Below are 13,436 nucleotides of genomic sequence, written 5' to 3' on the forward strand. Positions count from 1 at the left end.
AGGATATGCATTATTAACTGCAATTTGAGATAAATCAATTCAGGTTTAAACAACTGATTGATACAGCTAGTTAAAAGCTGAGAAGCTAGGATAAGAGTGATTCTAAAACCCATGACCTCCATTACTGTTCTTGAAACCTTGTGGTTCCTTGGTTTCCATCACACTTTTGTTCTTATTCCACTCTTAGCAATTGTCTGTCTTCTTTTGCAAGTTCATTCAGCTCCATCCACTGTCAGTACTGGTTTTAAAAGGCTATGTAGTATGTTCTCTTTACTCTTCCCACATTATATATTCTGTTTGGGCAGTAATATCAATTCTTATAGCATCTGGGCTTTGCACACATACTGGTGGGATGTTCAGCACATGAACAAGTTTCCCTGAGGAAAGGGTTTTCTCAACCCTGTAGCAGTCTTTCATAGGCTGTAGGTGGGTGAGTCTCATGCAAGTAGTAGCTTCAAGCTCTTAGCAGGTCCTTCCCAAGAGGCTCTAGTGGTACTTGGCACTTATTGCTTTTTTTTTTTTTTGGCAATTATTATCTTTGGTACTTGGACCCTCCTTCACTTTCTGCTTCCTCTGAACTATTACTTGTTGCTGATGTTTGAATGGTTGCAGGCTTTCTTTTTCTAGCTCTGTGCCGAGGACTTGTCTTATGAAATGTAATCTTCCTCCCAAGTTCATCTTGTATATATTCTTCCAACTTTGGGAGAGTTTAAGAAGTTTGATATCTTCCTTGAGTTCTTTCACATTTCTCAATAACTCAATGAGTTTCTTCAGAATTTGAAGTTGCCTCCTGTTGGGGATTCATCTTGGCCTTAAGGGGGGGGAAGGGCGAGGAGAGCACTCCTGAGATGTTGCCCTTCCCCCAGCCCTGGGGCAGTGTGGAAGTGAGCAACACTTATCTCCTTCTGGGTCCCAAACCAGAAGGGGTAGCTTTGAGACCATCCCCCACCTTGCGCCAGCGAGCACACAGGGCAGTACTATGGGAAGTGACGTTAGCCCATGAGGGAGGTCCTTGGGAGCTGCTCTTGGACGGACAAGCTCGCCAGCCTATCGCAGCTCATGCTGAATCCTCGTCATCACTGCTATATTACTGTGAGCCCCTCCCAAATAAACCGGATTGCTCTCCGAAGCGTCTCCGAGATCCATCTGCGCCTGGCTTCCTTGGTGGGTAAGGAGGGAGGAAAAAGGGATCTCGTTCGTGCACCTTAGGCTAGCCTGTGTCCCTCACTCCACCTTGGCCACCTGCTGGTCAGGTGCCCAGGGGAGAGGGTGGAAAGGGGAGCACTGATAAGGGAGTAAGCTTAGCATCCCCGTACCAGGGGAGGTAAATCTAGCCCGGCAGCCTCCTTTGAAAGAGCATTATTGTTCCTTCCTCATTACACATTTCATCTTGAAAAGTTACAGAATCCAGTGAATTCCCCAGAGAAAGAAATGTAGGTAAACTCATTGGTGCTCTTAGTTTGCGGACCTTGTGGTACCACAGAACCAGCAGACTGATTCCAGCTGTTCCCACCATGATGCCAAGTACCAGTTCTTTGTGGAATGAAGCATTTCTTGTCTTTTGTTTCTGTGTTTGCTGGGCAGGCTTCTCAGTGGTGGGGGACCAGGAATCCCGCACCCGGACCCGCGGGAGATCCGGAAGCAGCTGACACAGCAGAGCCCTCGGGTCCCCAGGTCCGGCATTGCGGTTGCCGTGGCCAGGCCCGAATGGCCAGCATGCTGTATTCTTTTGGTAACTAGCCTTCAACTAATGAATAAACAAAATGGAGTATAGCCATACAATAAAATATTATTTATTCATAAAAGGGAATGAATGCTGATCTATGCTACATGGTGGATGAACCTTGAGAATATTATGCTCAGTTAAGGAAAGATCACACTATTGTATGACTCTGGTCATATGGCATGCATAGAATAACAAAGACAGAGAAGGGAAGGAATTCATTTTGTTCAGGAGCTGAGGGGTAGGATAGAATGGAGAGTAATTTGCTAATGTGTCCAGGGTAGGGTTTTTAAAATATTCTGGAATTAGTGGTGATAGTTGCATAACTTTGTGAGTATCAATTTATTGTATACTTTATTTTTAGCTCTTGATGTTTTATTTTTTTCATATTAGCATATATTAATGTACACAATAATGAGTTACATAATGACATTACTTGCATGTATATAATATGCTTTGACCATCTTCACCCTCATCATCATTTCTTGGACCCCCTCTCACAGATCCCCTTTCTCTTCCCAAATAATGACCTTTCTACTTCCATGTTTTTATATTAATATCTATTTTTTTTCTCCTATGAGAGAAAACATGCTTTTTTCCCCCACGTCTGACTTATTTTTCTCACCGTAATTATTTTCATAATTATCCATTTAGGATAGTGTACAAATGTCAGCTCAAAATTGATCAACAACCTTAATGTAAGACCTGAGACTGAAATACTGCAAGATATTGGCATAGACAATGAGTTTCTGAATAGGACTCAAATAGCTCAGGAAGTAATAATAAATGACAAATGGGATTGCATGAAATTAACAAACTTCTCCACAGCAAAAGAAACAATTACAGCAGTGAACAAATAGGCTACAGAAAAGGAGAAAAATTGATTGATCTGGTAGGGGATTCATATCCATAGTATATACAACAAACTCAAAAAATTAAACAGCAAAAAAAAATCCCATCAATAAATGGTCAAGTGAATGAATATGTAAATCTGACATTCTTCCATCTCCATTTTCTATATTCCTATGGCATCCTTCCTTTTCATTCTTTTTTTTTTTTGCAAGTACGAGGATTTGAACTCAGAGCCTAGCACTCAGCTCTCAGCTGGAAGTCTACCATTTCTGTCAGGCCTCCAGGCTTTTTGGTGTTTATTTTGGGAATTCAGCCTCATGTACTTTTCCGCTTGGGCTGGCTTCAAACTATGATTCCCTGGATCTCAGCCTCCTGAATAGCTAGAATTATAGGTATAAGCCACCAGCTCCCAGCTCATCCTTCTTTCTAATGATGCTGCTATTCGTTACTTCCTTTATAATTTATGCAGCAGGGTAAATTTGCAGTTGATAGGTAAATTTGTCTGAGTCCAATAGATTCTTTAAAAAATATTTTATTGTTGTTATTAAGATGTATAGAGAGGGCCTACCATTTCATAAGTCACGTAATGAGTACATTTCCTTTTGGGGGGGTGTCATCCTTTCCTTCACTTTCCCTCAGTCCAATAAATTTTTTTTTTTTTTTTTTTTTTTTTTTTTTTTTTTTTTTTTTTTTTTGGCCAGTCCTGGGCCTTGGACTCAGGGCCTGAGCACTGTCCCTGGCTTCCTTTTGCTCAAGGCTAGCACTCCGCCACTTGAGCCACAGCGCCGCTTCTGGCTGTTTTCTGTATATGTGGTGCTGGGGAACCGAACCTAGGGCCTCGTGTATCCGAGGCAGGCACTCTTGCCACTAGGCTATATCCCCAGCCCCAATAAATTTTTATATAAAAATATAGTCAAAACAAATAGCAAGAAAAACACAGTAAGTTTACTTCATTGCTACCTTGGGTCTAACTTGTGTAAAAATCCTATTATAGATGGCAATTGCCTTTCTGTTTTTATCTTTCTTCATGATTTCCTGTTTTGCTTGTTGCTATTGGTTTTACTTTTTTCTAAAAAAATTTTTCTTTCTTAGTAGTGCAGCCTAGCCTCAAACTTGAGAGCATCTTGTATCTGACTACTGAGTACCAGAGTTGCAGGAGTGTATCACTAAGTCTAGCTGTTCTTGCTGTTCATCGTAAATAATCTGCATAATGATTAGCTTCATGATCCCTTTGATCTGTTTATTATACATACTTGAACTTCCCTTTTAAGCCTAGCTGAACTATAATAAAGAATGAATACAGGGGCTGGGAATATGGCCTAGTGGCAAGAGTGCCTGCCTCATATACATGAGGCCCTGGGTTCAATTCCCCAGCACCACATATACAGAAAACAGCCAGAAGTGGCGCTGTGGCTCAAGTGGCAGAGTGCTAGCCTTGAGCAAAAAGAAGCCAGGGACAGTGCTCAGGCCCTGAGTCCAAGCCCCAGGACTGGCAAAAAAAAAAAAAAAAAAAAAAAAAAAGAATGAATACAGATATGCTGTTGATAGGTCCACTGAGACCTAGTATGGATCTATAGAAACTTGTTTTTCATTTGGGACCAGAGTTTCTCTGAGTAGCATTGGCAGTGGGCTTTGGTTAATGATTGATAAGTTTATTCCATTTTCCAATTAGGAAATTACCTTCATTTTCAAAACTGGCTGAGCCATATAACTGGCAAAGCTTTCTAAGATCAGAACATTGCCAACTGGCAGAATGAAGATACTTTTCTCCATTCTGGCTTCCTTCCTCAAGCCAAGATCACGCTAATTAAAGTACAAAGGACAGCATGCCCCCAGTCTTATGAGTTTATTGGGCCACATTTTCAATATCTTCCTGACAATGAGAGGTCCAGCTCTGTTTCCTGGTAACCATGGCAACATCCCCATTTCATTGGTCCTCCTGGCAGTCTCTCATAGGATTATCTAGTTCATGCCTCCTCAGAGTCTTCCATTTATATTTTATATCCCTGTCTTGAATAAAACATTCCGTTGACTCAAATGTGAATTAATTCAGTTACACTGCAGTTTTTAAGGCACCCAAGCCAGCACTTTAGTAGATTAATTTATGGAGAGGTGATTTAGTAGGTAAATATATGATGGGCACTCATGTGTCTCATTGTTTTACTACAACTCTTGCAATCACAGGTGCCTCCTGAGTAGAGCTGGCCTAGTTTAGCAAGATCTACTGTATATGAGAGCAAAGGTTTTATTCTAACAGCCATGGGAAGTTCCACTGGTGGCTAACTTAATCTGAGAGAAACATGTTAACACACACCTGAGATCTGCTCTTATGTGGTCTTCCTCACACGAGTGTATTTGTTTTCTTAAAATAATCCTTGTGCTCTTGAAGCCACCCAATAGAAATGAGAGTCTGCATTTTGTGGTGCAACCACAAGCATTTTTGTCATTATTTAGACTGAGCCAGAGCTGAAGTACAGTGAGACAAAATCAGAGTCCAGTTTACTCATTTGCTAGCAGACAGTTACAAATGAGAAGCATATGACTTTTTCTGTGTGAAGCACTAAGACTTCTAACTAATAAAACATCCAGGGTGGAGAAAATTTTATGTTTACATACATCATGGGAGTCACTGTTTCGTTTAGTTTGAGAGGCAGAATTGATGTGGACTTTGGAGTACAATTCTCTGGTCCACACCATAGCTCTTTAATTAGCTGTGTGACCTTGGGTAAGTCATCTAAACTTCTCTGTGTCTCCAGGAGGATGACACTAACACCAGGGCCCCAGAGGGGATGTACATGGCTACTATAGGAGAGAATTTAGGAGCTGAACAGGTATAAACACAATGCTCATGCTTATTATTTGCTCCTATTAATTTTTTCTTTATTCCAAGGACTATGGATTATTATTATTATTTTTTTTTTTTTGCCAGTCATGGGGCTTGGACTCAGGGCCTCAGCACTGTCCCTGGCTTCTTTATACTCAAGGCTAGCGCATTACCATTTGAGCCACAGTGCCACTTCTGGCTTTTTCTGTGGTGCTGAGGAATCAAACCCCGGGCTTCATGTATGCAAGGCAAGCACTCTACCACTAAGCCATACTCCCAGCCCTGGGTTAGTCTTTTATAAGCAAACTTATTACTGATTTAAGAAAAAAAATTGCTTCTCTGTTCTTCAATAATATTTTGAAAGCAGAAATATCAGGATTACTGAGTTTAAATCTATTTTGGAGATTTTTGAATTTTCTTTTTTAATTTTAATTTTATTTTTTGAATTTTCATAATTATGAAATACGTAGGAAAGAAGATATTTCCAAAGTGGATTCAGTCAGATAATTGCTAGAACCCAATGATATACCAAGCTGGGCTACCGATGGCTCACACCTGTAATTCTAGCTACTCAAGAGGCTGAGATCTGAGGATCACAATTTGAAGTTAGCCCAATGACATACCAGAATTTCAGTATTTATGCAGCATATGGAGTGAAATGTATAACACCTCTATAAATTCCATATTATTAATTTGAAATTAGAGGAAAGGTTGCAAATGAGTTTTATATACGCAGAAATGTCCCTGGACATTGAGTAGCTTAGGTTTCTAGGTACTGGTGCTCTCAGCAGAGATCTGAGGATAACAGTATAAAGCTAGGCCAGGCAATCACATACAAGAGACTCTTATTTCCAACTAGCCTGCAAAAGAAGTGGAACTGTGGCGTAAGAGGTGGGATGCCAACTTTGAGTGAAAAAGCTAAAAAAGATTATGTGGCCCTGAATTCAAGCTCTAGTACTTCACTATTTTTCAGAAGTTTTCAATCTTTCTGCCTGTAGATTCATTTATTGTTGTTCTGAGACTGGGACTTGAACTTGGTTCAGGATACTTTCACTCACTGGCTAGTGTTCTACCCACTGAGCCATGCCTCCAACCCCCAAAAGGCTGGCCATTTCCTTTTTTCCAATATAGGTTAATTTTTAACTATTTGTGTAATCTTTTGAAGTTTTTAGGGTTGTGTGGCATCTTTGAAGACTGTTTTTCTACCATCAAGTTTCTTTTTCTTTTCTATACTGACACGAGGTACTACATGTCATGTTTTGCTAACAGCCTTTGTCAGCATTTTGGAACTTTATCCAGTCTCATTTCCCCTTCCTCTTAAAGAGAGAGAAAATTTACATTTGGATATCAGCTTAGTTTCCTGCAAACAGATCACCACAAGCATCCCAGCCCAAAATAAGTTCCATTTATTGTCTTACAGCCCAATTAAGTCAACCAACAGGATAACTGGGTCCTTGGCTCAGGGTTCGACAAGGCTGAAATCAAGGCCTTATTTCAAGCTGGGGCTGTGTTCTCATCTTTTCCAAGCTTATTCTAGTTGTTGGTCATAGTCATTTCTTTGAAGTTGTAGGACAAAGGCATCCTTCCTTGCTGGCTGTCAGCCTGGTCATTCTCAACTCCTAGAGGCCTTGCTCTTCTAGGTTTCTTAAGTGGTGTCTTAGGGCCTAGATGCCTGGCCTTCTCATGTCATGGTAGCTACGCTCTACACAGGCAGCAGGGGAAGAGAGTTTTATATCATCTAATGTTATCACAGCCCTGGTTTCTCATGTTCTTGGTCCTGTTCACTGTAGATTATTAAGGGCCAAACACTAAAGGGAGGGAATTTAGGAACTCTTGTAGAATCATGCTTAATAGCTGTTTGCTTTTTTGTATGACCAAAATTAAACAGAGCCATTTGTATTTTTGCTACACATAATATAAATGATAAAGTTATGTTTCAACTGAGAGCAGCAAGATGTGCAAGTCCCATATTCTGTTCATATGGGAAAATCTCAGGAGTTTTGCTCTCTGGGATCAAAAGTTTCGAACTTAGCATTCCTCCCTCAGTTCCAGTGACAAATGCCAATGACAATCTGGGTTGCCTTGCAAAATAGTGTTTGATAGGCTTTGTAGCACAATAAAGATATCCAAGGTTTTATAATAAGAGAATCATCAAAGTCGAATATTTGCTTATATAACACATGCATAACATACATAAATTCCAGAAACATACAATGAAGTGAAAAATTCAACTCAGTCTTTAATGCTTTATTTGAAAAATAAAACAGGTCAGAAGCAAATGTGTTTTAGTATTCCCCTTGAGTAATTCTCCATAGGCATATATGAATATATTATTTTCTTTTTTGTTATGCATTACATAAAGGGTAAGTAGATCACTATAGGTTTTCTGACTCATCTCTCTTTAGGAAACTCTTCAACATTTTTGTTTTAACTTTCTTGCAGATAGTAAGCCACGTGTAGTTAGTTGCTCATGAGAAAAGAAGACTTCAGCACTCCAGCTCTTTCAGGGGTGCATACATTTCAGATAGTTCCTGAACCTATTCATTGCTTCCTTCAGTGGTATTCCATTACTTGGCTATCTAGATCTATCTTAATTGGAATATCATCTTTCTAGGGCAGAGTAACTGCAGGGTAAAATACTTTTTGGAGGGATGCTCTTGTGCATGAAGGAAATGGTACACGGTAGATTACAACAGGCTACCATTAAACACTTCTCCCAGTTAGCAGGTGAAAAGCAGGTTGCAGAGTTGCTGCTCACTACTGCTGGGGGCTGTTGGGTTGATTTATGATGTAAACAAGGGATCATTTCTTATAACATCCTTCTCATTGTCTAACACAAACTTACCCAAAGCATGTTCTCAACAGCAATTACACTGGAAGTTCACAGGAATTACAACCAAACCCCTAAACTAAAAGCTTTCATAGAAAAATACAGCTAGGAAATAAATATCCATCCAAGAAGGAAAGTAATAGGAGTCTCTCAAATTTATTTGTTTTACAAAAGTATTTGATCACAAACCTTTCTTTCCAAGGATATCTTTTCACTACTTTGAGAAACATGCTCTAACAAGATTATCTCTGATTTTTAAACTCCCTGAGCAGCCAGAGAGCAAGCTGATCTTTCTAAAAGTCATGATGGAAACTCGGAACAAGCTCTCTATTCCTTCCAATTCACTGGCTCTCAAAGGCTTCTCTGTTAGTTCTGATTCCTGGCTAGCTGTTCCTGGATGCCTGTTTCATTCTTTCCTCTGTTACTTGAAAACAACATTAAGAGACATCATATAACCTTGGCTTTTTGCCAAGAGCACTCCTGGAGATCTTCAAAAACCTTTCCTGCAGCTGGTTACTTGAGCTGACATAAGAACACACTAAGCTTTGCATTAGTTGAGAGTCACATCACAATGAAATTGTGGAGCCATAGCCAGAAAAGCAGAATCAATCCTACTGAAGCTGAGAAATGTCTTAGATGGAATAAAGTGAGTTTTTTGTTTTTTTGGCAGGCTTTCTCAGCTTTATGACCAGATAATTTATTGTAATGGGATGGGGGTGGGGGATAGAGGAGGAATTGGATCATACATATATGAACCAGTATTACTAGCATCTATCTAATAAATGTGAGTAAGAAGCACCTTCTCAAATGGGGCAACCAAAAATGTCTTCAAGTATTGCCAGGTGTGTCCTATGGAGCAAAACTATCATCTGACTGGAAGTCATTGAACTGGTAAATGTAAGAAAGGATTGTTCAGCTAGGTGCCTGTGTCTCATACCTCTGACCCTAGCTACTTAGGAAGCTGAGATCTGAGGATCATGGTTTGAAGCCAGTTTAGACAGATAAAGCCTCCAGACTCTTAGATTAACCAGCAAAAAGTTGGTACTAGAGGTGTGGCTCAAGTGGTTGAGTGCCAGTTGTGAGCAAAAAAGCTGAGCTAGGGGCTGGGAATATGGCCTAGTGGCAGGAGTGCTTGCCTCACATACATGAAGCCCTGGGTTCAATTCCCTAGCACCACATATATAGAAAACAGCCAGAAGTGGTGCTGTGGCTCAGGTGGCAGAGTGATAGCCTTGAGCAAAAAGAAGCCAGGACAGTGCTCAGGCCCTGAGTCCAAGGCCCAGGACTGGCCAAAAAAAAAAAGCTGAGCTACAGTGTGAGGCCCTGAGTTCAAGCCATGGTGATATAGGACAAATAGAATGGCAGGATAAGACCCCAAGAAGATGTATTAGTGTCCAGTCACCTGGTATAGTCTGTTGCTGTAGCAAGGACCTCCAATGAGGCATGTCTTTCTGTGTTTATGGCTTTGTGTAGTTCCCTCCTACATGCACTGAGAGCTTGCTCACGTGACTTGCTGTGGTCAGTGAAGTATTCCAAGCACAAGCCGAGATTTGAAAAACACTCACACAGACCCTTCTAAGAATACTGTTACCATATGATCAAGCCACTGCTAGTCTCTGAGCTATGGCCCAGCCAACATCCAGACCCAACTTCCAGACATATGAAGTCTCTCAGATAATCCGCCCCTAATCAAGTCACCTGAGTAATTCCAGGAACGGCAACACAACACAAAAGCCATCGACTTGAGCCCTGCCCCTATAAATGGCGAAGGAATTATGAAGAAATTAAACACTGTTTTTAGTCACTGTATGTTATAGACTGATCATGTAAATTAAGTAGACTGACACCTGTGGAAATAACGTAAAGGTGACATATAACATTTGCAAAATCTGTATTTCTTGATGACTCTTCACTGAAGGTTTTATAGGGAATGGAACTGCAAGTGAATGGATATAAAAATTCAGAGATAATAGGCACAAAGGTTAGAGTGAAAATTCAGACGCAGGTTGTATGAGAAGTCTTTCAGAAAACTATGTCTGCCTAAGCAGTTTAAAAATATAAAATTGTTTTGAAAGACACAACCATTGATGTCTAACAGTATAACAATAATTAAAAAATTTAAAGTCATTTAAAATATCTTGGGTAAATGAGTATATTTGAAAAGACTTTGAGCTAGCTGCTGTTTATAATATATAGAAAAATCAATCTTTAATAAACAGGAAGACATATAAACTAAAAATCAATGACAGTTTACATTGCATCAGTGATAAAATTCTTTTCAACATGCTAGCTACCCTCCATCCCCGTGTCAGAGTACATTCACTTAAGCATTGCTCTAAAACCAGAGCTTCTACTGGAATGTCTCTGGTTATTTATAAACTAAGCTTACACATGGCAGTTATCAGTAGTACTCAGATACAGAGATGCTGTATACACCTTAATGTACAGTTCAAGAAGAAACAATTCCTCAGATATTTAGCAGTAACTAGGCTTTATTTTGAAGACCATAGCCCTAGAAGAATTTTCAGATAAATCTCACCCTTATTTATCTTATTTTTTTAAAAAAATCAAGTAATAAAGATAATCCAGAGTGAGATAAAAAGGAAAATACAAAGTCACTACAAAAGGATAAATGGATACCTTTACCAAGGTAAAAACAGCCCACATGTATTTCCTCAGACCAAGAGAATCACTTAAATGAGGGATGAGGTAAGTTGAATAAGACATGTACTCACTGTCTTACATATGAAACTGTAACCTCTCTGTACTTCACTCTGACAATAAAGAAAAAAAAAGAATCACTTGTAGGAACATAAAACTAAACTATAAGATATATCAAGGAGTTTCTGGGAATGCAAGGGCAAACTTTTTGTTGATTTTCTCTTCAAGGTTCAAAATAAATTAATTGTAAAGATCTATTTAAAAAACAAACCTGCATTGTCAACACAAATGTTTAAAATCAAAGGGATGTATAATTTCCATAATGTTTGCTTAAAGAAAATAACAAAAACAAAAGGACCCTGAGGTCTTTCTTCAAAGAATGTCACATGCCAAGGAACAGAGAACAGGGCATTATGTTATGAAAATGCATTAGTGAAAGCCTGTAAAATTGTTGGATGGAAGCCAGGCAGAGGTGGCTCCTGCCTGGCCCTAGCTACTTAGGAGGCTGAGACCTGAGGATCATGGTTCCAAACCAGCCTTGGCAGAAAAAAAATTATCTCCAACTAACAAGAAACCAGAAGTGGAGCTGTGGCTCTAGTGGTAGAGCCTCACCCAGCCCTGAGTTCAAACCACAGTAAAAACACCAAAGTGGAGGAAATAGTTGAACGAAATCTCCAGGTTAAAAACAAAACATAACTGACTTTTCAGAAAACTGTGTCTGGAATTCGAAGAGAATACAACACTTTTAAACTAGTTAGGCATGTTGCTCTACCTTGTCCCTTCATCAGATGAGTGCTCGACCCAGCACCATCGTGGGGTAGGGCCTGAGCTATGCGCTTTACCTTTACAATCAATGTCTGTGTCTTTTTTTTTTTTTTTTGGCCAGTCCTGGGCCTTGGACTCAGGGCCTGAGCACTGTCCTTGGCTTCTTTTTGCTCAAGGCTAGCACTCTGCCACTTGAGCCACAGCGCCACTTCTGGCCATTTTCTGTATATGTGGTGCTGGGGAATCGAACCCAGGGCCTCATGTATATGAGGCAGGCACTCTTGCCACTAGGCCATCTCCCCAGCCCCCAATGTCTGTGTCTTTTAAGCACCCCTAGTTCCAGCTCTTCCCTTGTGGATTCCTTCAAGGAAAGCAGAACCTGGCTTCTGAAGTGGAGGCATGGGAATCACAGCCGCCAGTTCCCCCGCCTTGGAGGGGCGGAGCCAGATCCTCCGGGAAGGTGGCCCGTGCTGCTTGCGGGGTGCTCACTCAGTCGAAGGCCGATGCTCCTGCGCGGTCTGGTCCCCAGGTCAGGGGCGCACCCTCCCTCTCTGGCATAGCAGGGGACCCCAGGAGCGAGGCGGAAGCTCTCCGTGCGCCAGGCTACCTGTGGCCAGCCCAGACGCCTTGCCCCTCCCGGACATTACCGCAAGTGGCCAAACCAGCTGGGCGAGCCGCTCCTGCCCCGGCTCCGGCCCAGAGCAGGTGGCTTTGCACTCGCCGGCTCGCAGCTGCCGGGTCTCGGCGCTGAGCCCTCGCCACTGCCCGCGCGCAGGTGGCATGGAGGCGGACGGGGAGCCGGAGGAGCTGGCCCGGCTGCACTCGGTCTTCACCGCCTGTGACGCGAACCGCTCCGGACGCCTGGAGCGGGAAGAGTTCGGGGCGCTGTGCACCGAGCTGCGCGTGCGGCCCGCGGACGCCGAGGCCGTGTTTCAGCGCCTGGACGCCGACCGCGACGGTGCCATCACCTTCCAGGAGTTCGCGCGCGGCTTCCGCGGGGCGCGGCGCCGGACTTGGGGGCCGCGGGCATCAGTGCCTGCCGCGGCGGCGCCGGGGCTCGAACCCAGGGACAGCGAGGAGGAAGAGGACGAAGAGGGCGCGGCCGGCGACCAGGACTGGGTGGGCGATCTGGACGCACCGTGGAGCCCGGCGAGGTCCGGCGGCCGCGCATGGCAGGACTTCCAGGGACGACTGGGAGACGAAGCCAAGTTTATTCCCAGGTGGGTGGGGTGGGTGGGTGGGTGGGTAGGTGGGGGGGATAACCGACCACTTGGACTTTAGGGGGTGCTTAGTCTCGGCCCTTTTCTGGGCTCCTTTTCTCCAACTCGCTTTGACTTGTCCCAAGAGAGAAGGCCAGGAGCCCAGCTGAGGAGTGGGCGCACAGGCTTGGGGTCCCATGCTGGTTTCGGAGCCCCACAGAGGGCAGAACAGCCATGAGATCTGCACCCGCACCTGCTTTGTTCCCCAAGTCTCACTTCCAGCTGATTTCGTCATCTTTTCACCCAAGGCCTCCCTTGCTGCACCCTCAGGCGGCCAGGGCCTGGGCAGTTTGCCCATTTGGCACCCTCTAGACATTTTTTTTTTGACGAGGTACCAAGGAAACTTTGTTATATTTAGGCACAGCTCTTCGTGAGTGCCTACTATGTACTAGGCATTGCACGCAGAGCTCCACAGGATGAATTTTAAAGAGTAACTGCCTATCTCTGAACAAGGAGGAATTTAGTCCCCACCATGATACTTGGAAGGATTCTCCCAATTAATTAAAAAGTAGGAACTTGAAC

The 13,436-nt window shown here is 42.6% G+C and overlaps 1 protein-coding gene across 3 annotated transcripts in view; it reads left to right on the top strand.

The window, feature by feature from the left end:
* The window catches only part of Rasef (RAS and EF-hand domain containing), a 270,973-nt gene that overhangs the window by 191,328 nt on the left and 66,209 nt on the right, over window positions 1-13,436 (top strand). For 2 of the 3 annotated variants that reach the window (XM_048331771.1, XM_048331789.1), the window contains exon 1: window positions 11,970-12,875. In XM_048331771.1, coding sequence (XP_048187728.1) covers window positions 12,055-12,875 — 821 coding nt within the window. In that variant the 5' untranslated portion in view covers window positions 11,970-12,054. Of the gene's footprint in view, window positions 1-11,969; window positions 12,876-13,436 lie in introns of those variants that run through there. The other variant, XM_048331781.1, reaches the window with a different exon arrangement.

The sequence above is a fragment of the Perognathus longimembris genome, chromosome 1, assembly GCF_023159225.1.
Source record: "Perognathus longimembris pacificus isolate PPM17 chromosome 1, ASM2315922v1, whole genome shotgun sequence".
Classification (NCBI taxonomy): Eukaryota; Metazoa; Chordata; class Mammalia; order Rodentia; family Heteromyidae; genus Perognathus; species Perognathus longimembris.